At 44.0% G+C, this 27,481-nt stretch overlaps 1 protein-coding gene across 2 annotated transcripts in view; it reads left to right on the top strand.

Annotated features, from left to right (window-relative positions):
- The window catches only part of REEP1 (receptor accessory protein 1), a 98,296-nt gene that overhangs the window by 41,391 nt on the left and 29,424 nt on the right, over positions 1–27,481 (top strand). For both annotated transcript variants that reach the window (XM_037527774.2, XM_037527775.2), the window contains exons 2-5: positions 5,293–5,365; positions 12,646–12,722; positions 20,466–20,586; positions 23,073–23,186. In XM_037527774.2, coding sequence (XP_037383671.1) covers positions 5,293–5,365; positions 12,646–12,722; positions 20,466–20,586; positions 23,073–23,186 — 385 coding nt within the window. The remainder of the gene's footprint in view (positions 1–5,292; positions 5,366–12,645; positions 12,723–20,465; positions 20,587–23,072; positions 23,187–27,481) is intronic.

Raw genomic sequence — 27,481 nt, 5'->3', positions numbered from 1 at the left:
ATTTTTAAACGATATTTGCTTCTCCCCACCCCCTCAGGTGTCGTCCCCATAGAGTTTCCTTCACCAATGCACCCGTGCACCATCACTTCAGTCCTTTTAATGCTCAAAGGAAACAGTATACCTTCACAATTTAGAAGACCTTTGATGTAAATTATATGGTACAACATTTGAAAAAATTATGAAATGTAGCATTTACCTATAGAAAAAATGCATAGGACATAGGCAAACAGTTTAATATACATTTATAATTATGAAGCAGAATTCTGCCTAAGTATCACCCAGTCAAGAAAGTCATTGTCTAGATGCACACTCCCCTCCCCCACCCCCGTGAAGGACCCTTAATTTATTTTTAAATTGATTTATTTGTTTATTTTTCTTTATTGCTTTAGAACACTATATATGATTTAGGGGAACATGTTCACACCTCCTCAAATATATGTCACCACACCAACCCCAATGTGTCATTTCTCAAGGAGAATTTGTTTTATAATATGAACAACTGTGCTAGGCTCACTGTTTTTCTTTTTTTTTTTTAAAGATTATTTATGCATACAAGAACTGGGGTACAGGCCAGAGGTGTGGGGGGTGAGAGAATTCACTAGAGGCAGAGTGGGTAGCAGAATAGGCAGATGTACTGAAATACACGGCTGAGGGGTGCAGCAGGTGAGACAGGAGAGGTTTGCTGTGCCATGTGTGTCACCTCCCTGGCCAGGATCAAACTAATGCAATAGCTGTGGATTGCTTCATAGTGCTGACGCTTTATCCCTTGTGCCACCAGTAGGCCCCAGCTTGCTGTTTTTCTTACATACAAAATTAATTTTAGGAAAAATATTGCTGGCATTGAGTTTTTAAATTTTCATCATAATTTGGGGCTGGGAAATGTTAATCTAACACTACGATGCCTAAAAGACTGGAAAATACTATCTGTTTCATGGTTTGCAGAGGTCTTGGCCATGGTGAGAAACCTCGGTGTCCCAACTTGTAGCTGAGCCCCAGAGCAGCAGTCACTCCCCTGCAGACTCCAGGGAATTGCGGGCAGCCCTCCTGGGTGACTATAACTGGCGTCACAGTTTCAGCTCATTCCCAGGAGCACAACCTCTCTTCTCTTGGCCAGAGCTCTAGGAGTTCTCTGCACTTGTCCGTGTGTGTGTGTGTGTTATATTTCATAATTGTAAAAATGGTGTACCAAGAAAATCTGTATACAAGATTTTCTAGTACATGAAGGCATCTGGTTTCATCTGAGCATTACAAGGTATTGAAATGTACATTGATTATATTTTGTACTTTTTATTTTTAATAAAATGGTATAATTTTTAATTACTTTTCTCTGAAGGTTATTTGCTATGTAGCTTCAAAGTTGCTTTTTTCCTGGCATTGGCTGACAGGGCATGTGTGTGGTCTTGCCATTTTGGACCACCCCCTCCTATTGGAGCATTTGCTGACTGGGACACTGGGCATTTAAAAGAAACTCTTGGGGGCAGATTACCCTTGATGGTCGAGTGAAGAATCCATGGCCAGAGGACTGGGAAACAGCACTTGAGACCAGGTTGACACTCTGGCTTGGATAATTCTTTGTTGTGGGGAGCTGTCCAGCAGTGTGGGATGTGCAGTGGCAGCCCTTGCATCTCCTGACTGATGCTAGTAGCACTGTCAGTTGGATACTGCTCAGATGTCCCTGGGTGACTAGACCACCCCTGTCTGGCAACTGCTGTCTTAGAGGAGCAGTGTTCACCTGACACTCAGGTCTCTTCTAGAGGCTGCAGCTGTGGAGGAGGGAAAGCACCTTCCTTAGATCAAGAGAAATGAGATAAATGGAGCCAGTAAATTGGAATTGCGGCCTTCAGAATAGCAGCAAATGATGGTTGTGCAGGGTGGGACTCTCAGCACACCACAGTGAGGAGAGCATTAGCATAGAGGCCCCTCTCTCTGGAGCACTCAGCTCTCCACCTCCCCTCTGCTTGAGCCAACTTTGAGCACTTAAATTGCTTTCCATCCTCCTAAGTATTTTACTGCTTTTCTCCTGACCTTGTGGAGAGAGTTGTGTGAATTTATCAAGTGGGTTAAGTTCCTTGGAGAGAGATGCAATTGATGACACCACAGGCATTTGTCAAGCACCCATTTAGTCAGGGGCTGTGCCAGGCATGAGGGATGCCACTAATCACTGAGGACTGTGTAGTATAGTCTGGATGGGAGATGGACTCAGCCAGCCTAGGCAGCCCGGGAGAAGAAAGAGCTCAGACCTTGCTGTGAGGCTGTTAAGTCCATGTCCCAGCTCTGCTGCAGGCTACTGTGACTTTGGGCCTCAGAGTTCTAGTGATGTAAAATGGGCAGTAAGCATTCTTATTCCATGTGGCTGTTGAGAATATTAAGCAAGAGATTGTGTAAAGCCTGTAGAATTGTTAGTGCTCAATGAAAGCTTTTAGTATCATCATTTTCAGTGTCTTCTTATTGATATCACTACATAAGGACTGTAACAGGCTTAAAGAGTGCCAAGAAAATTCTGAGGGACAAGTGATCAAAGACTCACAGAAGTGGATCTTTTGAGATGGGTCTTAAAGGATTAGTGTGGCTTTATTAGGAAAAAAAAAAAGTTGTGGGTGTATGGGAAGGTCCTGCACTAAGATTCAGCAGAAGCAAGCCCACAGGTTACAGACTATGAGTGAGCAAATGAGTGAGGCTTATGGGGGACAGCTGGTGGCTGGGAGATCTGGCGGCTGAGGGAGGGTGGGACGTGAGGCTGGGAAGGAAGGCAGATGGGCCTGATGGACAAAGGCCTTGGCAGGGGCACTTGGTCTGAATGGACATAAATACCAAACCCCTTTGGCTTGATTCTGTTTTATCTATTATTTCTATCTCCCCAAAATAGATTTAGAAGAACTTGCCATTTTAATCCCATCCTCCCTTCCCTGGGCAATGAAATGCTAAGTGTATTTTATTGCAGTATTATTGAGCTTTTATTTATCGTTTAAATTTAATTTGCATTTATTGAAGTTTTAGAGACTAAAAGGTAAAATCATCATGTTGTCCTTGTCCTGTCAGGCAGGGCCTAGGTAGGGGGAGGTGGGCAACCACTTCACATCAGGATTCCAGCATATGGAGCAAGCCTCCAGGCGCAGCACCCCTTGAAACTTTTGGGTTCTGTGACCACTCACTGTCACTGCTCATTGGAGTTCACAGAGAAGCAAATCAATGGGTCATTGGGTCACTTCCACTTGTCTCTCATCTGCTATCACATACTGCCGCATGCAGGGACTGGCAGACATGACCAATAACCAATGAATCTGTGCCAAAGGAACTAGGTGTTTATTTCTCTGGAGCCTGTGGCGGGTGTCTAAGACTTTTGCTGAATCAGCCTCTGCTGTTCAGCATCCCCTTTCTTGCTGGGACCTCAGTCCCAAGGTTGTGAGTGGCCCCAGGGTGGCTCTGTCTTTGCTTCACTACTTTCTGAAACCTTCATACAGCCAGTCTGGTGCCATTGGCACTGTCGCCTTCCCTTTAGTAAATTCCCACCGCCAGTCCTACTTTTTCCCTTTGACACTTTTATCTGCATTGCTGGCTTGTCATGCTCCCACACATAATTCTGGCCTTCCCAGAGGATGGCCTTGCTCTCCAACACAGTGGGCACTGGCGGTAAGAAGCCAGGCTTAGAGAAGGCGGACCTGGCTGGGTCCTGGCCTGGCTTTACCCCTTCATGGTCATGGAACCTTAGGCAAGCAAGCTACTCAGCGCATTGGTGTCCTGTCTGTAAAAGAGGTTCTCTTTCAAGGCTCTCTGAGGACCAACGTGATGCCTATAAATTTCTTGGTGCTTCTGAGACCCTTTTCCTTCCCTTTTCAGCATCAGGAACCGTCTTGGTTCAGTTAACTTTGTTTTTTCCCTAGAGATCTGATAATGTGGAATATCAGGGTGTTTTCTGTGCATGCCACCTATGGCAAGGCTGCCCCCAGATTGGTAAACTGCATCTCCGCTGGGAGTTCTCTGCACAACCTCTAAATACCTGATGAGGGAGCCATGGCTTTGGGTTTCCTGAGTGTGATGTCTCCTTGCAGGGACCGTGGAAGCTTTATCTATGGGGGTTGTCACAGAAGGTGTGAGACCTGGGGTCAGGACGGTTGCTGTGCCCCATCAGCTTGCCCGTGAACTAACACCTAAGGATGACCTCATCTGTCAGGAGAAAGGATTAAACACTTCTAGTTTCAAAATTCTATCAATTCATTCATTAAAAAAAATATCCGTTGAGAGCCCAATGTGTGCTCAGTGCCGGGAACACACTGTTGAACAAAAGAGATTCTTTTGGAGCCTTGAAGTGACACACAGTCCAATGGGAAGACACTTGGAGCAGAGCATCACCGAAATAATAGTAAAAGAGCTCCCTGATGATATGTACATCGTGCTCCGAGAGTGTAGTGGGATTTGACCTCATTGGGGAGGTTAGGGAGGGTTCAGATCCAAGTGTTGGAACTGGGATCTGATGGGTGAACAGGCATTATTCAGACATAGTGGGAGGAGGGGAGTTCAAGGAGAGAAGGGCACAGGCAAAGACCTGGAGGGGCATCGTGCAAGGTAGGGAGAATGAGGACAGGGAGAGCTAGTCATGCAGGTCGCTAGAAGCAGGACTGAGAATCAAATTATTTAATGACATGGTGTAGCCCTGGGCATGGATCATTGAGAAGTGATGCCCAACAGTCAGGCTGGTGTCATTATTTCTGCATCTTCATCTTAAGAGCAGTACAAAGTAGGTTAACGCAAGGTAGGGATGTGTGTGGTGGGAGGAAGGGCTGGTTTTTATTTCATTTACAGTTTGAGAAACTGATTCTGTCTGCAGGATGCTGAAATCAAGTTTGAGGGGAGTATAATTTGAAGGAACATTAAGTGGAAAGGTTTTGATGGAGAAGGAAGCCCAAGGTAAGGCCAGGATTTATGGAATATCAGATAGAGATTAGTGGTAAGAGAGGAAAACTTGGCATTTAATTTCAGGGGTCTAAGCTGCTCAACTTGAATTCCTACCTCCATACCACCCACCTCTCTGGGCTTTTATGATCCCAAATACCCCTTTCAAAATAACAGATTGAAGGAAGGGTGGGTGTAGAGCTATAACAGGAGATAGAGGTTCTTATGTCCATCTTAGCCATGAGCAGAAAACCTTATGGGTATTCATAAAAATAAATCAAGCCCCACAGCAGTGTTTTCTGTAGCTTGGAGAACCACTCCTGGCATTGAAGACAGATATTTACATCAAATAGAGTGAATAAAAATCATATTTCTCTTTTTTCCTCTCTCTTTTCCCTCTAGGCTTATATTTGGCACACTTTACCCTGCGTACTATTCCTACAAGGCTGTGAAATCAAAAGACATTAAAGAATATGTAAGTAACGCTTTCATGGGAGGTGGCTGGTGGTTGGGAGGAAGCTGGGTGTGGAGTGGTGGGAGCAGTGCCGACGTGGCTGTGGGCACGGGTCCCTTCATTACTCTTCTTCTAATAAGACTTGCCTGGTGTGTCCAGTGTTCCTCTCCTGTCCAGATGTCCTCTTTATTTTTAAAAAGATTTATTTTTATTTATTTATGCATAGAAGAATTGGGGTACAGGACAGAGGTGTGGGGGGTGAGGGGACTCACCAGAGACAGAATGGGGAGCCGAACAGGAGGATCTACTGAAATACACTGCTGAGGGGAGCAGGTGAGTCAGGTGAGTCAGGAGAGGTCTGCTGCGCCATGTGGGTCACCTCCCTGGCCGGGGATCAAACTCATGCCATAGTGGCTGCCAATAGCTTCATAGTGCTGAGCCCTTATCCCTTGTGCCACCAGGGAGGTCCCTCCAGACCATCTCTTTAGAACTAGAGCATGAAGTGAGGAAAGCAGGGCCTACAGCTAGAGGAAATGACATCTTGCATCAGAGGCCCCCCAGTCTGCCACATGCCATTGAATGGCCTTGAATGAGTCACCTCACCTCCATGAGCCTCAATTTCCTTGATGGGAAAACACTGTAGACTGTAAAGCACCGTTCCTGGGAGACATCTGGCTTCAGGACAGGAGCACGGGCCCGGGAACCTCATTCAACCACTCTGACTCTGATCTTCATTCCAGTTTCATGGTTCAAACACCCTACAATTAAGCTCTGTTGCCTTGTATGGTTTTTGAGGGCAGGGGCTGTTCATCACCCTCTGCCAGTTTCCCACAGCCCTAGCAGAGTGCTGAGCATGTGGAAAGGGGATATGGAGTACTCATTGATGGGGTGTGTGTCACTGCTGGAGGATTTCCCCTCTATGTGTAGGACACTTCTAGACAGGGGAGCCACCAGACTGTGCAACTGGCAAAGACTTACCTGGAGTGGGTGGTAGGGAAGGACCCCTCTCCATGCAGCACAGAAACCCAGGTTAAAGTACAAAGGACATGGATTTTTTACTCAAGAAACTGAAGTCAAGTCCTAGCTCTCATGTTTGTTGATGCGATGCTGGGTAAGAAGCTTAATTCCCAAGAACCTCAGTTTCCTCACCTAAACAGTGGGTAGAGATTGGCAACCCTAGCCCCTGGTGTTGTGTGAGACAGAGGCCTTTGCTCTCCTTCTCTTACTCAGATGTCACTTAGCAAGTTTGGTACAAGTAAAGAAATCATTCAGAGTGGGTTTGGAAAGTCATTATTTGCTTTCTCTGATTTCCCAGAATGTCTTTATGATGAAACCAGCCACCTCCAGGTCAACTGCAACCCGAACTTACCCCCACTCTCTCAGTTTCTTAGAACCACTGGCTTTGGCTTGCATTTGCTACTAGGCAGGTGATCCAGGCGGGGTGTTTTTCCCTCTGGAGACTGGGTCCTGGTATATGTGAGGGTATCTCAGAGTGTGAACTATAAATAGCTAAGTTGCAAGCACAGAACCTCATGATTCTCGATTGACTTGGCACAGGGGTAAAGCACTAGGGAGCCTCTACCCGGTCTCTCTCTCTTAAGCCTTCCAGCCTAGGGCAATGTGCCAGGTAAGGAGACATAACTGGGGTCACCACGTTTCAAGGTCTGACCCTCCACTTTGCAGGGGCAGAAACTCAATTCTGTCAGCTCATCGGGAAAGATCAAACCCTGGTACATTGTTTTGCTCTGACTAAACTCACAGGAGCCTGCTTTAATACGAGAATGGCAATTCATTAATTTAGAGTGAAAAATAGAGCTGACAAGCAGAGCAGCTGTTTGTTTTGGCTGGTGAGCACATGCTTTCCCAGTGGGGAAAGCTTGAGAGTTAAGATTAGAAGCTTTCTTGGTAAAAATGGAAGCGGAAGAAAGGAATTGAGTAATATTAGGGGAGACCTGTCTTTTTTTTCTGGGCTCCCACACATGTGCCCACACTCAAAATCACACTCACTCCTTTGACCAATAGACCCATTCATGCAAATTTCCTTTGACTCCTGCCTCCCTTATCATTCCACCCTATACACACACCTGGTTGGTGACTACGTCCCTTCATCTTTATCCCCCTAATCATCTTTCAGACCAGGGCTCTCCTCTGCTGCCACTGTCTTCCCGGGAACCCTTTTTCCTGGAATGTTGCAGTAGTCTTCTGTATTAGTTTTTATTGCCACTGTAACAAATGACTATGAACTTAGTGACTTAAACAATACAAATTCCTTTTCTCATAATTCTGGAGGTCAGAAGTCTGATCGGTCTCACTGCCTTAAAACCAAGCAAGACTGTATTCCTTTTGGAGGTTCCAGGAGAGAATCTATTTCCTTATCTTTGCCAGTCTCCTAGAAGCCACCCCTATTCCTTGGCTCGTGGCCTAACTCCATCTTCAGAGCCAGCAGCTTTGCAACATTCACTGTTTTTCCACAGTCACATCTTCCTCTGGCCCAACCAGGAAAGGGTCTCTACTTAGAAGGATGTATTTTTACTTTGGGCCTACTTGGATAATCCAGAATGGCCTTCCTATCTAAAAGTCCTTAACTTAATAACTCTGCAAAGGCCCATTTACCATATAAGGTGACATATTCACAAATTCTGAGGGTTGAGATAAGGTCATGGGGTGGAGGGTTATTATTCTACCTAACACAACTCCTAACTGATTCCCCTACCACCTGTCCCTTATCTCACACTCTTTTGTCTTCATCATTTGTCTTTTTTTTTTTTTTTTTTGTGGGACCCTCACTGGTGGCCGGGGATCAAACTGGCACTGCAGAGGCTGCAGGCAGCCTCGCAATCCAGCACTCAACCACTGCACCACCAGGGGAGGCCCTTCATCGTTTGTCTTTTTAAAATAGAAATCTACTCATTTCACTCCCTTGGCACCACCTTTAATGCCGCTTAGCACCTGCAAGGTCAAGTCCAAGCTCCATTCTACTGTGTGACACCCTTGTTGATCTTAGTCCATCCAACTTCCCAGCCACTTCTCTGCAGGCAGCCAGTGCTCTCCGTCGTGATACCTAACGTGTAGTCTGTGGATCAGCATTATCCGCAGTACCTGGGAGTGCGGGACCCCCTCCCGCAGAAGAACTTAGGTGAAACCAATCTGGTCCTTGTTCAGCATGGTCAAGGCGCCGAGCACGCGGGAGGGACATGCTGTACCTGCTCCCCCAAGAAGATTGCTGCAGATGACGTATCAGATGCTAAGAAGATTGAATGCCACAAACACAATGTACCTGCCATTCCTGCCATAGCAACAACTACCCCCTGTGTTTTTACATACCCTCTTGCTGACCTCTGTAATTTTAAATGTTTTTTCTTCCTTGTATTGCTTTTATTTTCCTAAGTCAAGGTATAATGGTGTAATGAGTCAAAAGTTACTGCTTAATGTATAACCACAAAAAATTCGGCTACCTGATATCCAGTTAACAAACAAGTTGACAAAGTTGACAATTATATATGAATAATAATATAGCAATTTTCTCCAACAGTCAACACATCCCTTAAAATAATCATAAATAAAAAACACTTGTTGGCAATCTCCTTAAAATAACCCAAATTAATATATATAAGCTTGCAAGCTTTTAATTAATACCAATCAACCTAATATAAAATATTAAAACAGTTAAATAGGCGGCCAGTTCCCAAATAATAATAATAATAATAATAATAGTACTTATAATTATAGGGTATAATCAAATAACTAGTTTAACTGGTTTAGGCAGGAACTATATTCTAACCACAGAAAATGTAATCCATGATCAATCATTAGTTAAAATATAACTTGTTGTAATTCTAAGTCTATTATATCTTGTGATTGTATTCTGTTGAGAAAGAATATCATGTCAATCATTTTTTTTAAAGATTTATTTATTGATTGACTGATTGATTTATACATACATACATACAAGCACTGGGTACATTCAGAAGCGCGGGAGGGTGAGAGAATTCACCAGAGCCAGAGCGGGGAGCAGAGCAGGCAGAAGGACCAAAGCACACTGCTGAGGGGAGCAGCGGGCGGCAGGAGAGGTCTGCATGCCATGCGGGACCCTCCTCCGGTGGTCGGGGAACAGCCGGGGATCGAAGCGGCGCTGCAGAGGCTGCGGGCAGCTTCGCAACCCTGCACTCAACCGCTGCGCCACCAGAGAGGCCCATGTCAATCATTTCTATGGCAAGAAATTGTATGATGTAATGCTTTAAGAAATGTATAAAAATGTACATTGATTTTGAGCACATTACAGTCAGATGTTCACTCTTGAAGTGTGTCTGTCTGTCATTCTTTTGCTGAATCCTTGACCGCCCTGCTCAGTCTCTCATCCCTAGGTCGGCCTTGCTAGTCTACCGCTGCGCTGGTCCGCAGCATGGGAGCATGTTAGAAACGAAGACTCTCGGGGCCTCCCTGGTGGCGCAAGGGGTTAAGACACAACCTATGAAGCTGTCCGCAGCCACTGCAGCACGAGTTCTATCCCCGGCCAGGGAGCAATCCACATGGCGCAGCAGACCTCTCCTGGCTTGCCCACTGCTCCCCTCAGCAGCGTATTTCAGTCTATCTGCCTGTTCTGTTCCCCACTCGTCTCTGGTGAATCCTCTCACCCCCCACACCTCTGGTCTGTAGCCCAGTTCTTGTGTGCATAAATAAATAAATCTTTAAGAAAAAAGAAACAAAGACTCTCAAGCTCTCTGCAGAGCTCCTAAATAAGTATCAACATTTTTCAAGATCCTCAATTTGAAAAACAGTGCTCTTGACATTCAAACCTGTCTTTTGAAACTACCATACTAGTAAAAGTTTTTGGATGAAAATAGAAAAGAATTTATGGGAATTCATGGAACCTAATGGAAGGCTAGAAAAATTACTCAGAAATTTGGGAGGGTCTAACAGGGCTGGGTGGTAGTGATAGTCAAGTTCCTGTCACAGAGGGTTTGTTAGGAAGTTGCTGCTGAAGTCACCTAGATGGACACTGACTGGCAGCTGCCCATGCCTTTGGAATGTTCTCTGAAGACACAAAATCCTGAATGGGGTATTTTTCAAGGTTAGGGTACAGGCCTTGTGACCCTCAAAGACTCTCACATTGAGAGACTTCCCTGAAGTCAAATTAGAAGGCTGTGGGTGCTGGTAGTGTTACTGGGGAAGATGTAGGTTCTTTGCATGCCACTTGCCAGAAGCCAAAAAAAGCAAAGAAAGAGATTGAATAAAACTAGAACTTTTTAGGTTAGATTTGCTAGGACATCAAAGAACAGCCTCTGGCATCATCCTCCAAAGAAATCATTCTAACACCCCATCTCTAGCTGGCTGTTTTATAGTGAGTTCAAGGAAGACATTTAATTATCAGTGAGTGGGTTTTCACTCCAGGTGGTTAACAACCCTGGGAATTTGTGGCTGCTCTGTCTCCTCACAGCTCCCCCTCTTAGACATCTGGATTTTAGTAGCACTTCCTGTGCTGCTGGGACCAGTCAGTCTCTGACCTTAATGGTATCCATCACTTTTCCTACGTGCCTCCTGGTCTGGGAAGTTAACTCAGAGCAAATAGGTCATAAGTTAAACAATGTGCCACATGCAGGTTCCTAAACTATGTGTGGTGCCCTTTTCATCCCCTTCCCTAGCCTCTGTCAGCTGCCTTTGAGTATTACCTGATTCTCTTCAATTCAGGGACCAGCTAAGAATTTTTTTTTCTTACATCGTTGTTCATTTCTGTACAATATTTGATTTCTTCCCTCAAGTGAAGTCCCCATAATTCTCTTACCCCCATATGAACCATCCCACCCATGAACAATCATTATAGTCCCTTGTGCTCTTTCTTCCCCTGTTTTGACCCCTCTCCCTCCTCCTCCCCTGTTGTATGCCTCAGATTTACAGTTTGCCTGCAAGTTTTGCCTTTTTCCTGATCCTTTGTTCAGTTTCCCTATATTCCACCTGTAAGTGAAATCATCTGATATTTTCCTTTTTCCTTCTGACGTATTTCACTAAGCATAATCCTTTCTAACTCCATCCATGTTGCTGCAAATGTCATGAATTTCTCTTTTTTGGATTTGAGTAGTGAAACCTGCACTCCTATGTTTATTGCAGCACTATTTACAATAGCTAAGATAAAGAAACAACCAAAATGTCCACAAGAAGATGAATGGATCAAGAAGATATGGTATATTTACACAATGGAATTCTACTCACCTAAGGATTTTAAAGGAACTTGTATGTGGATTTGGGGGGCTCGCTGTTTATGTCTCCCCGCTTTCTGGAATTTATTATCTCATCCTCATTTCCAGCATCTCTGAAAGATTCAAACTGCATTCTCCAATTTCTCAGGCACATATGATTATGAGTTTCTTCTTCATTTCTATTGTACCCCATCACTTGAAGGATGGGGAGTGTCCTCAGCCACATCATCATGGATCTACCCAGATGTGTTCCCTAATTTTAAGTTTTGAAGCCCTTCCATTTTGTGATAGCTTTTCAGTGCCTTTAAGCAGTTGTTTTTAGATATTTTGTTCTGATTTTATTAGTACTTTTGGCAAGAGGGTTAGTCCAATACAAAGTACATTATCCCAAGCTGGAAGGAGCAAACCTAAGAATCTTGATTTTGTTCAAGAAGATCTTACAGGGGGGGGAGTAGTTGGATGAATTCTTGCTTTTAGGACAGATTAGTATGAGGGTGGTTTGTCAGAATGGATTGATGAGAGGAAAGCTAAGAGACTAGGGAAGCAGTTAGGAGACTATAGCAGGAGTTTAAGGGGAAGGGGACCAAGGCTCAAGTTGGAAAGAGAGAAAGTGGAAATGGAAAAGAATGTTCATGTGGGAAAGAGTCAAAGAAAGATTTAGTTTCTGTGAGGGGTCATGGGGCTTCCCCACAGGAAAGACATCTTCAGTGACCAGTATGCATTGCCACCATTCCTTCCCAGACAGTCTGGCTTGATTAAAGTCTATCCCAGGGTTTGTCTCTGTAGAGGCCTAGAGATTTTACTCACCCGATTCTAGTCCTGACAAAATGGCTGAATCTTGAATTACTTCTTGTCTGCATGTTGCCCTGAGGGCTACTGAGAGCTCCTGGGGCCTCTGAAGCTACTCTGACATTGAACCTGCATCAGTTGAAGGAAGTCTGTTTGCCATAGCCCCAAGGTCTGGAGGGGATCTCAATAGCTGAAGGACAGGGACAATGTGTTATAGTTCAGATCACACTGATAAACATGCCTCAAGGTCTGTTCTTGAAGTTGGCAGCCAACTTGAAGTTGACCTTTCTGCTAACTTTGTTATTTTCTCTCCCACAGGTCAAATGGATGATGTACTGGATTATATTTGCACTTTTCACCACAGCAGAGACATTCACTGACATCTTCCTTTGTTGGTAAGTACTCCAGGAATTGGGTTATTTCAAGGGAAGATGTGAGGTGGGAAGGTGTGAAAGCAGTCTCAAAGCTTCCTTCAGAACACAGAATCTAGAGCAGTATGTTAACTGGGACAGTTAAAATAAGTTAATGTACAAAGTTGCTCTTCCAGGAAATACTTATTGACCTTAAAAGAGCAGCTATTGTTCTTATGATATACTGAGACACATGATAAACACAGTTAACTCAATTCATGGAGTTGGTAAATAAGCCTTAATATGTTCAGGGCGAAAAAAGGAAAGAAACAGTACCAAAACATATGCAGTAAAACTATTTCCCTCCCACACCATTTTCACTGTGACTGCTTTTCATGGTTGTATGTTGTTTAAAAAAAATTATGTGTTTGTATGTGTGGATACACATATATGCATTTTAAAAAACAATAGTATTATAGTATGTAAAACAATTCTTATTTTGTTTTTAAATTAAAAAAAAATACTTCTGTATAAGCATCAATAGACCTCTTTTTTTTTTTAATGGCCACACAGAATTTCATGGGATTAAGGGACCACGATTTAACTAGTTCATCCCCTTTTGGTAGACATTTAGATGTTTTTGGTAGACATTTACGTTGGCTCCAAATTCTTTTTCTCTTTAAAAGCAATTCAATTATTAGCGTAATGGAGCTAGTAAAAATTATAAGCTAGGTCTTTGTATTGATTTATCTTCTTAGGTGAAATATACTGTGATTACTATATAGTGTTCTCTTTCTATCTAAAGGATCTGAGTTTGTACAAATGTAAATGGGAACTAAAAGTAGTATGGAGAATACCCATTAGTTAACCAGGATTCTATCTACAACTTAAGATCATGGGGCTGATTTCACATTTGCTATGTTGTATGATTGTTTTACTATGATCAATGTCATCAGATAAAATTTGAACATACTTCCATTTTGGAGAAGAAAGTCCTTACCCCAAAAAGGATCCATATGAACTTACCCTCTGGCATACCCTAGACCCCAAAAAAGAGCTGAACACACTTCTCTGAATCCTATTTTGGGTCAGTTGCCTTCATTGCCTTAGTATGTAGTTTTCCCCTGAAATAGCTTGGCGTTCATTTCCAAGACATAGATGTCTCAGCCAGTGTAGTCTCTAGCAATAAGAGTGGAATCTGGATTACCTAATTTAATATGCTTGTGCCATCCTGCCCTGCCCTGTGCCCAGATGAACAACAGCCTCAGGATGGGTTGAGTCTCCAAGATTGGAGGCAGGACTTTGCTGAGCTGTCCATTGTCTTCCCCAGGCATCAGGCTGCCACTTGGAGTCAGACCCCATTTTGTGCAGCACTACCTTAGGGAGGCGCCTGTGTGTCCCATGGAGATGTGGGTAACAGGCTGGGCTCTGTCACAACTATGAAGTTGATGAAGCAGGATGTTGTCCTCCCTCCCCTCCTAACAGTGCCCTCTGTCTGATGCTGGGTGACCTCCTCCTGTTCTCCTATCTCTTCTCATGAATGTCAGGGGGAATTAATGTTAGTCTCATGAGCTCTTCCCCAGGGGTAATTTCAGCCTCCCTGCTTTGGGCTAAGTGGAAATGCTGTCTAATGATGGATGTGTTCCTCCCTGGTAGCTGGAATGTGTACTCACCCACCAACCTGGAATTTCAGGGTTTCATAACTAGTAAGTGTTCAACAACTATTTCTGGAGTTGATTTGATTTTTATCTCAAAAGATGTATTAGTTTTCTACTGCAATTATAATGAATTCCTACAAATTTTTCTGTTTCATACAATACAAATTAATGATTTCAGTTGCTGTGAGTCAGAAGTCTAGGTAGAGTCAACTGAGTCCTCTGCTCAGAACCTCATGAGACCAAAATCAAGATGTGGCCTGACCTGAGCTTTTACCTGAGGCTCTGGAGAGATTCCACTCCCAGGCTTATTCAGGTTGTTGGCAGAATTCAGTGACAGAATTCTGCTGCAACTACTTCAGCACGAGTTCCATCCCCAGCCAGGGAGATGACCCACATGGCACAGCAGACCTCTCCTGTCTCACCCGCTGCTCCCCTCAGCAGTGTACTTCAGTCAGTCTGCCTGTTCTGCTCTGTTCCCCTGGGGAACAGTACATGGGTTGTTGGCAGAATTCAGCCATAGGGCTGTAGGACTGGAGTCTCCATTTCCTTTACATGTGCCACCTTCTTCACATTCAAGCAACCACATTGAATCCTTCTCATGTTTGTCTTCTTCTACTAGAAAAGACTCTGCTTTTGCTTTTAAGGGTCACATTATCAGATTAAGCCCACCCCGATAATCCAATACTATCTCCCTCTTTTAAAGTCAATTTAATTACATCTGTAAAGTCCCATTTACCACATAAGATAGCATAATTATTGGAATAAGACCAGGATGAAAAAGTCATGGGACTCAAATTGTGTCTTCCGCAAGATGGCATCTAACACTTGGTGTATCAGAAGCAGATGCACAGGTAGGGGTTGAACTCCTCTTGTGCAACCCCTCCTAACCAACATTGAGGCCTCATCTGGTTCCACTTAGCTATGCAGGAGGTCTATGATTGGGAAATGAGAATCCCTTGCCCCTCTTCTGGCAGCCTGAGCTCTGCTTCTGTAGGGAAGGGGTTCCTCAGGAGCCATCCTCAACTACGTCAGCACATGGGCAGGTCATACTTTCAGTCAGCTTTCTCTCTCTCTTTCTCTCTCTCTCCCTTTTAACCGATCTCTAGCTATTATATATCATGGTCTTCTGATGGCTGAGTCCTTCCTCTCGCTTCTCCCTCTGGCCCTGGGAATGGCACAGGACAGATTCTTCCTATTTCCCGTCCAGGGACATGGACATGAGCTTAGCAACTCTGAGCTCTCTTTACAGTTTAAAAAAAGAAAAAAGGAGACTTTTCTTCTGAAATGCACCTGTTACTTCATAGAAGCATCTTTACCTGTTTGTTTTTTTTTTTTAAAGATTTATTTATTTATAGAAGAACCCAAGTACAGGCCAGATGTGTGGGAGGGTGAGAGGATTCACCAGAGACAGAGTGGGGAACAGAACAGGCAGACTGATGGAATACACTGCTGAGGGGAGCAGCGGGCGAGACAGGAGAGGTCTGCCGTGCCATGTGGGACCCTCACCAGCGGCCGGGATTGAACCGGCGCTGCAGAGGCTGTGGACAGCTTCACAGTGCGGCGCTCAACTGCCTGTGCCACCAGGGGAGTCCCATCTTTACCTTTTAAAAAAAAAGATTTATTTATTTATGCATACAAGAACTGGGGTGCAGGTCAGAGGTGCAGGGGGTGAAAGGACTCACCAGAGACAGAGTGGGGAACAGAACAGGCAGACTGTCTGAAATACACTGCTGAGGGGAGTAGCAGGAGAGACAGGAGAGGTCTGCTGTGCCATGTGGGTCATCTCCCTGGCCAGGGATCGAACTCGTGCTGCAGTAGTTGCAGGTTGCTCCATAGTGCTGACGCTTAACCTCTTGCGCCACCAGGGAGGCCCTAGCATCTTTACCTTTTTTTCACTTTCAGGATTGGAGATCATCCTCATGTTTATATTCTTTCCCTCATTCTTCTTCATTTATCCTCTCTCCACCCCTCCCTTAGGATAATTCTCTCTCCACAATTAACTTTTTAAAACCTTTCTATCTTGATGAAAACCACAATTGTGTATATGATCGCAGAAAAAACAGAATGGAGGCTTCTTTCACAATTTGTGTAGGTGATTTCATTTAGTTTTTAAAATGTTATTAAATAAAACATGTACATGATTAAATACAATTGAAACAGACAGTGAGTCAAAACCACAATGAGATACCACCTTGCACCAGTGAGAATGGCACACATATTTAACAGGCAACAACAAATGTTGGCGAGGATGTGGTGAAAAAGGAACTCTCCTACACTGCTGATGGGAATGCAAACTGGTCCAACCACTATGGGAAGCTGTGTGGAGGGTCCTCAAACTACTAAAAAAGGAGCTTCCTTATGACCCAGCAATTCCACTTCTAGGGATCTACCCAAAGGATACAAAAACATTAATTCAAAAAGATACCTGCACCCCTATGTTTATTATAGCACTATTTACAATAGCTAAGCTATGGAAACAACCCATAAATAGATGACTGGATCAAGAAGATGTGGTACATATACACAATGGAATACTACTCAGCAGTCAAAAAAGATAAACTCATGCCATTTACAGCAACATGGATGGAGCTAGACAGGATCATGCTCAGTGAAATAAGCCAGAAGGAAAAAGAAAAATATTGGATGTTTTCACTTATAGGAAGAATATAGGGCAGCCAAATGAGGGATCAGGTAAAAAAATAACAATGCATGTTTTTCCAACAATTTCATTACTTGTCCATCCCTCTTAGAAGACACTTACCACTCCAGGGCCTCCCCGGTGGCGCAGCGGTTGAGCGCTGGGTTGCGAAGCTGCCCGCAGCCTCTGCAGCTCTGGTTCGATCCCCGGCTGCTCCCCGGCCACCGGAGGAGGGTCCCACATGGCGCGCAGACCTCTCCTGCCGCCCGCTGCTCCCCTCAGCAGTGTACTTCGGTCCTTCTGCCTGCTCTGCTCCCTGCTCTGGCTCTGGTGAATTCTCTCACCCTCCCGCGCTTCTGACTGTACCCAGTGCATGTATAAACAAAACAAACAAACAAATAAATAAATAAATAAATAAAGCATGCCTCTATTAAAAAAAAAAAAAAATTAAAAAAAAAAAGAAGACACTTACCACTCTGTAGTGTGGTGGCATCATACTGGGTGGGAAGACTACAGCAGCCCCAAGCTGCCCAGTGCCATGCGTATTCTGTGGAGGAAACATGGTGGGTACATCTGGGTCTTTTCTCCTCAATTATGTCCAGAAGATCAGGATGATTCAAGGGCTTATTATGAGGGAATGAAGAGCATTCTAGTCCACTTCTTAGGTAAAGATTGGGATGTTGGTAGGTCAACCAAAACCAGTGTAGTTGATTGTGTTGGTAGAACCAAGAGATCCCAAGGCCTCTGGGAAACACAGGGTCTGAGTGGCTCCATCTGGAGACCTTGTGATACCTGGCAAGGGTCCTGGTGTGGTGATTCTGGAGGCTGTATAAGATAATCCCCAAGTATACTGTTGATTGTGCGGTGGGCAAGATGTAGGAGGGGGAGTGTAGATCCAACTATGTATGGTGGGGGCTAAGAGGGTCATATATTCCCATATAATTGTAAGTAACCCTAGTTATCCCTGGAAGGATACTCAAGAAACTGACAATTGTTTTGCTTTCAGAAAAGATAGGAGGAGTCAAGGATGGGCAGGAGAATTGGTATTTGTTATGTACTCTTTGGGACTTGTAGAATTTCTTAAACTATGCACATGCATTACTTTTGTTTAAAAAAATGTCTTTTCATAATAAACAAAAGAGCCTCAGTGTGACAGATTCCCTTGGGATCATCTGTATATATTGTGTTGGCACTTGAGCTTGCCAGATTCATTGGCTGTCCCCTTGGGACTGGCATATACTTGTTTTTAGGACAAAATTTCTTTCATTGTTAATCACCAGAGTGTTCAGATGTGGGAGAATCATACCTCTGTTGCTTCAATCCTTTCTCTTGTTTGGCTGTGAAACATTAAATAATCTTGATGTGAGTGTGTCCTCTAGTTGCTGAGGAGTATTCAGGAAGAGCCTGGCAGAGGCAGAGGCAGTGGACCAGAAGTCCTTGATGAGAGAAGTGGGTGGAGTTGCTGATTTGGGAGGCTCTGTGTGAGAATTATAGGACTTTGAAATGACTTGCTAGAAATTGCTGTTCATTTTTGCTCCCTTATCTGGGAGGGATTTACTTTTCTAATACCTCAGACTAGCACAGGCATCATTTTCCCTCAGAGCATTGTGTTTTAAGCATACTCAGGATTTTCTTTTAATAAGGTATGGAAAGACATGCAGACATAGAGAAGACTGCTGTGGAGGAAGAAGTGTGTTGTCCTCACCAATGCCTAGAAATAGGAGGCACAGCATGCTCCTCAGGGCCACATGGGGAAGCACCAGGGCCAATGAGAGGCCAAGGGAGGAAATGTGGGCAAGAAACTACCTCATGGTTTCCATGAAAGGAGCAGGCAAAACAGGGCAAGCAGGTTTAGGATTGCTTATTTGAATAATTTCAGTGGGCCCTGGAGTGCAGGGGCTGTTCCTGCCATCTAGTAACTGGCATTGGAGTTATTGGAGCAGGTGGATAGTGACCCAGAGTAGGAGAGCTCCATAAAGGGAGCTCACTGGGTATATTGGCTTTGGATTCATTGGTTTGCATATGGAAGACTTGCTGGCAAGTGGGTTGTTTACTGTCTTTAGGAACTGGCCATCCCTGGGAGAGAGATCTCTCCAAAGTCAGCAAGGCTCCAAGATGTCAAAGCCTCAGAAAACTGAAAATAAAAGGACACAGTTTAATATACATCAGGACTGCCAAGTATGGTTGCGCAGGTTGTTCATAGCACAAGATATCTGGTCAAGTAGGCAATTGTGGTTGACATTCAGATGAAGCCCTGCTTGCAAGCCATGTGTGCTTGCAGAATTTAAGCCAGTTGAAGGGACCGACTTTTTATATATATAAAGGAACCACATAAGTTAAGAGAGGCCCATTATGGCACTTGTCTCAGGTTGCTATTCTATATCATGTGGGATTATTTGATGACTATTTTCTTTTTTTTTTTAAAAGATTTATTTATTTATGCATACAAGAGCTGGGGTGTAGGCCACAGGTGTGGGGTGGGGGTGAGAGGATCCACCAGAAACAGAGTGGGGAACAGAACAGGCAGATTGACTGAAATAGACTGCTGAAAGGAGAAGCAGGCGAGACAGGAGAGGTCTGCTGCGCCATGTTGGTAGCTCTGTGGCCAGCCAGGGATCGAATTCATGCTGCAGTGGTGGCGGATAGTTTCACAGTGCTGTGCTTAATCTCTTGCACCACCACAGAGGCATGATCACCCTGTTTTCTGACTGAACTATCAGTTTCAGAATGCCAGAATATTGTATGTGTTTCATACTAGACTAGAAGCTCCAAGAGATCTCTTGGTTGCATTATCTCCACAATGCTCAGCCCAAGCTGCCACTTCTAGATGCTGGGCAGGTGTTTATGGGATAAGTAAATGATTGATTTGCAGGACTTTAAGCTCCAGAATTTTAGGTTATCTGCACCCCAGACTCTTCTTTCTTTAGGATCAAAAAGATCAAGATCTGTTTGGCTGACATTGACTTAAGTAGGGTGAGTAACGTCTTCTTTCCAAGCAAGAGTTAGGCTCCTGTCCCTGCCTGTTTTGGGCAAAGATGATGACCTGGAAGGGGAGGTTTTTATTCTCAGTCTGTAAATTCTTTTTCTACTGTAAATCCTTCAGGTCTTTTTGCCTTCTTGGCCAAGAGTAAGGAGTGGATGACAGAGTTTGCGGGTATGGACGTGGCCTTCTGAGCCTGCAGGCAGCTGCTGGAGCCCCAGCTCCACCTGAATGAGTGGATCCTGGCAGGAAGCACCAGCTGTTGCCTGGCAAGGCCCTGAGATGATGGCTAGAGAGAGCCTGTGTTCTGGGCTTGCTTTGGCAACAGACAAAACACAAACTGACTTGCAAAAGAGGCCTGGGATTTTTGCTGTGTGGAAAGGAGGAATCTGGGGGCCTTGCAGCTGTGTACAGGCAGGAGAGGTGTCTGTGTGTCCTGGTCTGTCCTTTGTAGGTCCAGTGCATTGTTGCTGAGAACTTAACGAAACATGTATTTTTTCATCTCTTTCCAGGTTTCCATTCTATTATGAACTAAAAATAGCATTTGTAGCCTGGCTGCTGTCTCCCTACACAAAAGGCTCCAGCCTCCTGTACAGGAAGTTTGTACATCCCACGCTGTCTTCAAAAGAAAAGGTAATATATGCCACTCTGCCTTTCACTCCTAATAAGTGAAAAATAAAAACAGTGGCAAATTAACAGAGTAGATTGTTTTATTGTAGGACATCCTCATTGGTTCTTATTTCACCCCAACAAATTGTTCCTTCTAAGCCTGTTTTTGATCTATTTTTCTACATCTTTAGAAATGGTAAAATTCTCTAAAAGGTGTTAATTTATCATTTTTTGTTATAAAACCGTTCCATAGTTAAAGGAAAATTTACTCGTAATTCTGCCAATAAATTGATTTTTCTTCTTTTTATTGTCATTAGTCGTTGTTCTTTGACAAATATAATTTTTACATGTATTATATTTTTAGGATACATTTAAAGCTTGACATAGATTGGAAAACTGAAATATAGACATTAAATGACCTGAACTTGTACCCAAATAATGACTAAAATAAATTTCTAAAACAGTGTTTGCTTTATTGTTTAATGATAAAATGCATGTTACCAGTGAAATACCTGCTGTTTTGGTAATTATTAATCAGTATTCATGACAATGGACATAACATTTTTTCATGCTATTTACCAGTGTGGTTCCTTTTTTTGACTTATTATTTTAGAATGAATTGAGGAGTAGGGTTACTTGTGTGCAACATTGTATAATTATATTATTTCCTATGCAATAAGACTCTTTATGACATATAAGCTCCGCATAAAATAGGAGCACTATGGGTGATTTTATATATAAATTTCTATTGTTTCCTAAGGTTGAATACTTTAGATTTCCAGGGCAAGGCTGTGGAAGAACTTATCACTTGGTGAACAGGCTACTGTAGCATTTCTGAGAATCCCTTTAGGAAGTAGGGCACAGTACTTCCTCTCAGAAGGGAGGAATTTGAGGAAATCTTAACCTGGTTGTCAAACCCCTATTTTTCTATCTTCCCTTTCCCCAAATGCTGGACATACCCTAAAGCTTCCAGAGTAATTTCCAGAATCACTTCCACAGTTAGTCAGGGGTCACAATGAACACTTATTGCAGGGACTTCTTGGGGAAGCTTTAGACAGGGAGTGGGCAGGGGGTTGGCTGCCACCCCCTCTGTATATCAAAACAAAGGAAATGTCCAATTTGCTGACCCACAAACAAGACTGAGGGCAAGTGTCATTGCTGACTGAGCTTTCCAAAAAGCTACTGTGATTACCAAACAGCTGTTTTCTTAAAACATTAACAACAGCCAAACAGCCGGGCGTGGTGGCGCGCGCCTGTAGTCCCAGCTACTCGGGAGGCTGAGGCTGGAGGATCGCTTGAGCCCAGGAGTTCTGGGCTGCAGTGCGCTATGCCGATCGGGTGTCCGCACTAAGTTCGGCATCAATATGGTGACCTCCCGGGAGCGGGGGACCACCAGGTTGCCTAAGGAGGGGTGAACCGGCCCAGGTCGGAAACGGAGCAGGTCAAAACTCCCGTGCTGATCAGTAGTGGGATCGCGCCTGTGAATAGCCACCGCACTCCAGCCTGGGCAACATAGCGAGACCCCGTCTCTTTAAAAAAAAAAAAAAAAAAAAAAAAAACAGCCAAACAATGCAAATGAAACAAACAGAATAAGCCAGAGTTGATCCAAAGTTAAACTGAACCAATAGTTAACTTGGTTTTGGTTCCCGAAGGAGACTAATCCTGTTCCCCCCTCAACTTTACTTTTCAGTGTGATGTTCTGTGACTTCTAATTTATGCTTTTACTTCATTATCTGCAAAATTATTTCCTCTATCAATAAAATTAACACCTATCTCTTTCTGCATCCCTCCCAACATACATGGGGAGGTATTTGGATATAGTATGAAATAACTACAGGATAATAGTATTTTAGAACTGCAAGGGCCCAGACCCTTGAGATTAGGAATATGATAGTGGTTCTCAGATGTTGAAAGCAGCCACTGGGTCACATGCTTTACTGGAATGATCTTGTATAATCCTCACCATGCTGCATGAGTAAAGTACCATCACTGACCTCATTTTTCAGAAGACAAAACTGCATGCAAAGGCACTTACCACGGTCTGCCAGCCCGTTCATGTTAGGTCTGAGGTTGGGTGCCTGATTCTCAGCATTCTTTTTACCCAGGCCCCTTCAGTGTTTCATAGGGTGGCTGTGTGTGGAATGACAGGATTGTCCACATGCAGGACACCCCCCCAACCCCCCACCCCACCCCACCCCGGCCCAGAGCCTCCCTGGAAGGTTAGAGGACTTTAGAAATAATCCCAGGGCATTGCTGAAGAAAACCCTTCTGGGTTAGTAAGTTGGGTTTTTTTTTTGTTTTTTTTTTAAGAATTCCCTTTCCCATGTCCCTGTGTCTCTGCTGTTTCTTTCTACCTTCTCATGTATAAGAATGCGCATGTGCCCATGCGTGTGCTCATGTGCGCGCTCCCAGTGACAGGACAAACTGCCAAACCCAACGCTTAGGAGGAGAAAGAATAGAGATTCACTTGAACCTTCTAACTCATCATGCCTCTGTTTTTCCTTTGACAGGAAATCGATGATTGCCTGGTTCAAGCAAAGGACCGAAGTTATGATGCCCTTGTACACTTCGGGAAGCGGGGCTTGAATGTGGCAGCCACAGCGGCAGTGATGGCTGCTTCCAAGGTACCATACCTGGCTCTGACCATCATGGCTGCGTGATCATCTCCATCCCTGGAGTCTGCCCTGGTCTTCCCCTATGTCACTCACACACAACAAGCTAAGGCCAATCCGTACCCTTGTCTTTTCTAGGTTGCCTTTGAAATCTGAAACACATGCCCTTAGAAAAGTGCATGTGTGTGCACACCAATGATCTGTGCAATATTAAGAGGTGTTCAGAGCCCCTGAAGTTCATCTATGGGTCCCAGGTTAAGAACCTCTAAATTAATTGGAACTTAAGCCTAGGAGAGCCTGAAGAGGGGGGAACACTTCTCTGCAGTTTCCCAGGGGTGTACTGGGAGAGTCACTTAAACTCAAGAGATGGGTAGAAAGACTACATCAGTGAGTGGGTGTCTCAGCAGATCCAGGGGAAGGGGCCCAGGATCCCAGAGTAAGTTGAGGGGTTCATATGCGGAGGAGGATGGGTATAGGGCAGCAGCTAGAGGTAGAGGAGGTTTGAATGAACACTGGTCTTGTGGGATATTGTGATATCAGCACTGCTTCCTTCTCTTTCTCCGTCCAGCCATGTTCTCAGGTCCTCGGTGCTCCCTCGTAGTTACCTTGTGCCAGTTCTCATTATGCTCTCAGCCCTGAAAAATTAAGTTGGTGGGCATTTACTCACAGAAAAAATACAGCAGTTTGCCCTTCCCCCCAAGGCAAATGGGAGTAGGCGTCTCTATGGTTGGCTGAGATGGAAGAAAAGCAGCTGTGTTAATGTTTGAGAAGACAGGTTGTTTGGGAGGTAGTTGACTAGCAAAGAGACACTGTAAGTCCTGGATAGTGATGTGAAGGTTTGGGAAGAGGGGGCTTAGATCTTCAAAAGGGTTTGAAGAGGATGATTAATACAGATCCTTCTGCTCCATGGGTGTTGAGTGGATAGCTGAATGGAGGATGCTGACAGCCAAATGGGTCAGGCAACTGACCTGGATTTTCTGTGCCCTGAACCAGGGACTAGAACATGAGGAGCATTTCTGGGAGAAAGACAGTATCTTGGGCAGAGTGTTTGAAAAGCACCTGCCACCTGAAGGCAAGGAGTTCAGCAGCAAAGACTGGGAAAGAGTGAGAAGACCCAAAAATGAATGACTCTTTTTTCAGAGAAGGACCAGTTGCTTCTATAACAGACCATAGTGAAGTGTCCCCCTGCTCCATGTAGCTGGTACCTGGAGGGCCCCTGAACACCTTAGTACAATACTTGCTGACAAAGCAATGGATCCCAGTGAGTGTATTTGGAGGGGAAATTCTACTTTGTTAGCCCACGGAGATATATTAGGTTTTAGAAAGAGCAGTGAATTCTGAGAATTTTCTGTTTGAGATGCAATCATTTTATGCTTTCATTTTTAAGCTGAAAGAAAAGAGAACTCAGAATAGCTCAATTCTGAATTCATCAGGTCAACTGTGCAACATTATACTATAGAAACCTTCACCCTTTCTCTGCTTCTGAAGCCAGAAGGAGTGTGCATTGCAGGTCTTTCCATAGCCCAATCACAGAGCATAAATGTGGATTTATCAGAGTGGCTCAGTACTGTCACGTGGCCACTCAGATGCCTGTCTATGAATTTTATTTTGCCCGTAATTTCTCAGGACCACCCTCTTCCAGGTCTGACTCAAACTGGAGCCTCCAGAATCTTGATATCATCTTTGCCAGTCACTGCCAGGCCCTCAGACTACTCAGGGAAGCCCATGAGCCATGCCAGGCACCTTAAAACAGCTAAACCAGTAGGAAGCTCCAAACAGTCTGAAATTTGCGTCAGGAAATAAGTGCTCATCAGTTCTTTCTAGTTGCACTAAAATAGTGAGAGATGCCTGCTTCCTGCTGAATTTGGGTTTCAGATGAGAAAATATACTGCCTTATGGGAGGATGGGGGTTTGCCTTTCCTTTCTAAATATAAATACCTTGAAAGAGAAAACACATCTTCTCATCCAAAAATAATGCCCTTTATTCTTGAACCAGATGTTGCTTAAAATAAAAAAAAAAGGAAAATTCAATCTGACGAGGGGTGAGGGGGTGAAACAGTGGTTTCCATACCAACAATGTATGGCTCCAGTCAGGGGTCAAAGGAAGATAACTCACTGGAGGGTCCAAATCTGGCTTTTGTGTTCAAATCACCTGGGAAGCTGCATCTTTCTTTTAAAAAAATAGTTTCTCAGATGTGCTGAGTCAGAATCTTAGGCTATCGACCTGCAAATCTCTATTTTTAACAAGTTCCCCAGATGATTTTTAAAGTCAGTTCTGGATAGGTCGCTGCCTAAGGCCTCAGCTGGAACCATAGCACACACAGGTGATTAGGGTTAAAGCAGTTAACTTCTTTAACATTCCTGAGAGGCAGATTTAGCTCCTTTGAAGCATTGGCCTTGAAAATGAGAAATTGAGCACATGCCTGTGTGTGTGTTTGATTTCTCCAAAACTTAATTCCGCTGGAGTACAGACTGAGAGGTAACACAAGACCCCCAAATTTGCACACTCTAAGTGAGTTCTACCATCTGCCGCATAAAGACAAAGCATTCTTGTAGTGTGAAATAACTTTGATGGAATTAGTGTGTGTAGAAAGAGAAGAAAGGATAGTTTTCCCGTGAACACCCAGAGTTATCTATCCTCTCATGGGTAAATATCCAGCCAAAGAGGATTGACCCAAAGCAAGGCTGCTAAGGCCTGAAAACTTGCTACAGGTCTTAGGCATCTTACAACAGGGAACCATAAGAAAGGGGTAGTAGGGACCAGGCAAGTTTGGGACAAAAGAAGCAAAATCACAGTACAGATCAAGTTAAGGGCCGCCATTTCAGCTTCCCAAGGGTCTCTCACCCATGTCTCTTCCAAGTGTCTCTACATGTCTTGACTTCTGGTGTCTCCTTCCATGTCCCCTAAGTCCCTGGTGCAAGTCCAAAAGCTGAGAAGCAAACAGGAGTTTTCACATGTCTGTGAGCCTCCTACAAGTCTTTCTCCAAGTCTTCTCTCAGTCTTCTTCAGTTTCTCCACCTCACTCAGCTCTACCCTTCATTAGGTGGGGCCGGGGACATGGACCCTCCCTTGCTTTGGAGGTTACACTCCAACAATACCAGTTAGGAAATATTGTGAGAATACAAATTCCTCAACCTCTTTTGTAGTGCCTGAAAGAACCTAGCACGGTTGCTGCACCCAGCGGAGCCCAGAACAAACACCTCGTTGATTACCCCAGGGAAATAAAGCAATTTTATGGGGGGAAGGGAGAAGGAAAAGAAAAGAAGCCCTTCCAAGTTACCCATGGCCAGGGTGACCACATAATTTAATGTCCTAATCAGGACACTGAGTGTGTGCAAGGGACAGCAGGTATATAAACTGCAGGTCCCAAGCAAACCTGAATGTATGGTCTCCCTGCTCATGCCTGTTTCCTCCCAGAAGGCACCTTCAACTCAGGAATCATTCTCAGTCTAAACATCTACTGTATTTACCTAAGTAGATGCAGGAAAGAGTATGAGGTAACTAAAAGGCTCTAAGTTCAAAGAATTAAAAGAGGCTGAGATCAGGGATGGGGGAGGGGGTCATTTCTCCCCACATCTTCAGCTCTTTATTCCATGCTTTATTGGCTCCCCTGAAGGAAACTGTGGAGCGTCACTGAAGAATGAAAGATGTTCAGCTACCTCTTTAGTTCATTCTTTTTTTCTCTTATCATATTGAGCCCTGAACTCTTTCCTTTAAAAAAAAGAAGTTTCCCAGGTTTTTGTATTATTATGAAGGATGAAGAAACTTTTTAGACCTTATCTTGTACAGTTATAAGTTGTTATTAATGTTAACATTAATATTGTATCTTAGAACTGGAAAAGCTACAACAACAAAATTATGTATGGGTAATTTCCCCCCAGGTTTATTAGTCCCCATCTCACCCCTAAGATCTAATCCCTGTCCCCAAAAGTGTTTATGCACCTTTTTTTACTATGAAAATTATTCTCCGTTTTTCTTTTCCCTATCTCCTTTCTGAGGGTGTACTCTCTAGCACCTTCTAAGTGTCTGTCACCTCTGTCACCTCTTGGATATAATCGGCTTCCCGGCAGTAATTCCACCCACAGGGAAAATTGGGCCCTAGGTCTTTTTAAGGCTAGAATTAGAAATCTCTCTATTACTCTAGAAATTAATTTCTTAAGCAAATTACATTCTCACACTAAAGAGAAACCGCAGTGAGGAAAAACAGTGGATCCAAAGTTTTAAACTGTGAGGTATCCAGGCCATCTTACACTGCTTGAAATTTGAAACATGTGCTAAGTCTCTCCCACCTGCCCAGTTCTCAGGC

This window comes from Talpa occidentalis, unplaced genomic scaffold (assembly GCF_014898055.3).
Source record: "Talpa occidentalis isolate TD23 unplaced genomic scaffold, MPIMG_talOcc4v2.1 talOcc4.5, whole genome shotgun sequence".
Taxonomy (NCBI): Eukaryota; Metazoa; Chordata; class Mammalia; order Eulipotyphla; family Talpidae; genus Talpa; species Talpa occidentalis.
This window is presented reverse-complemented; position numbering and strand designations above follow the sequence as displayed.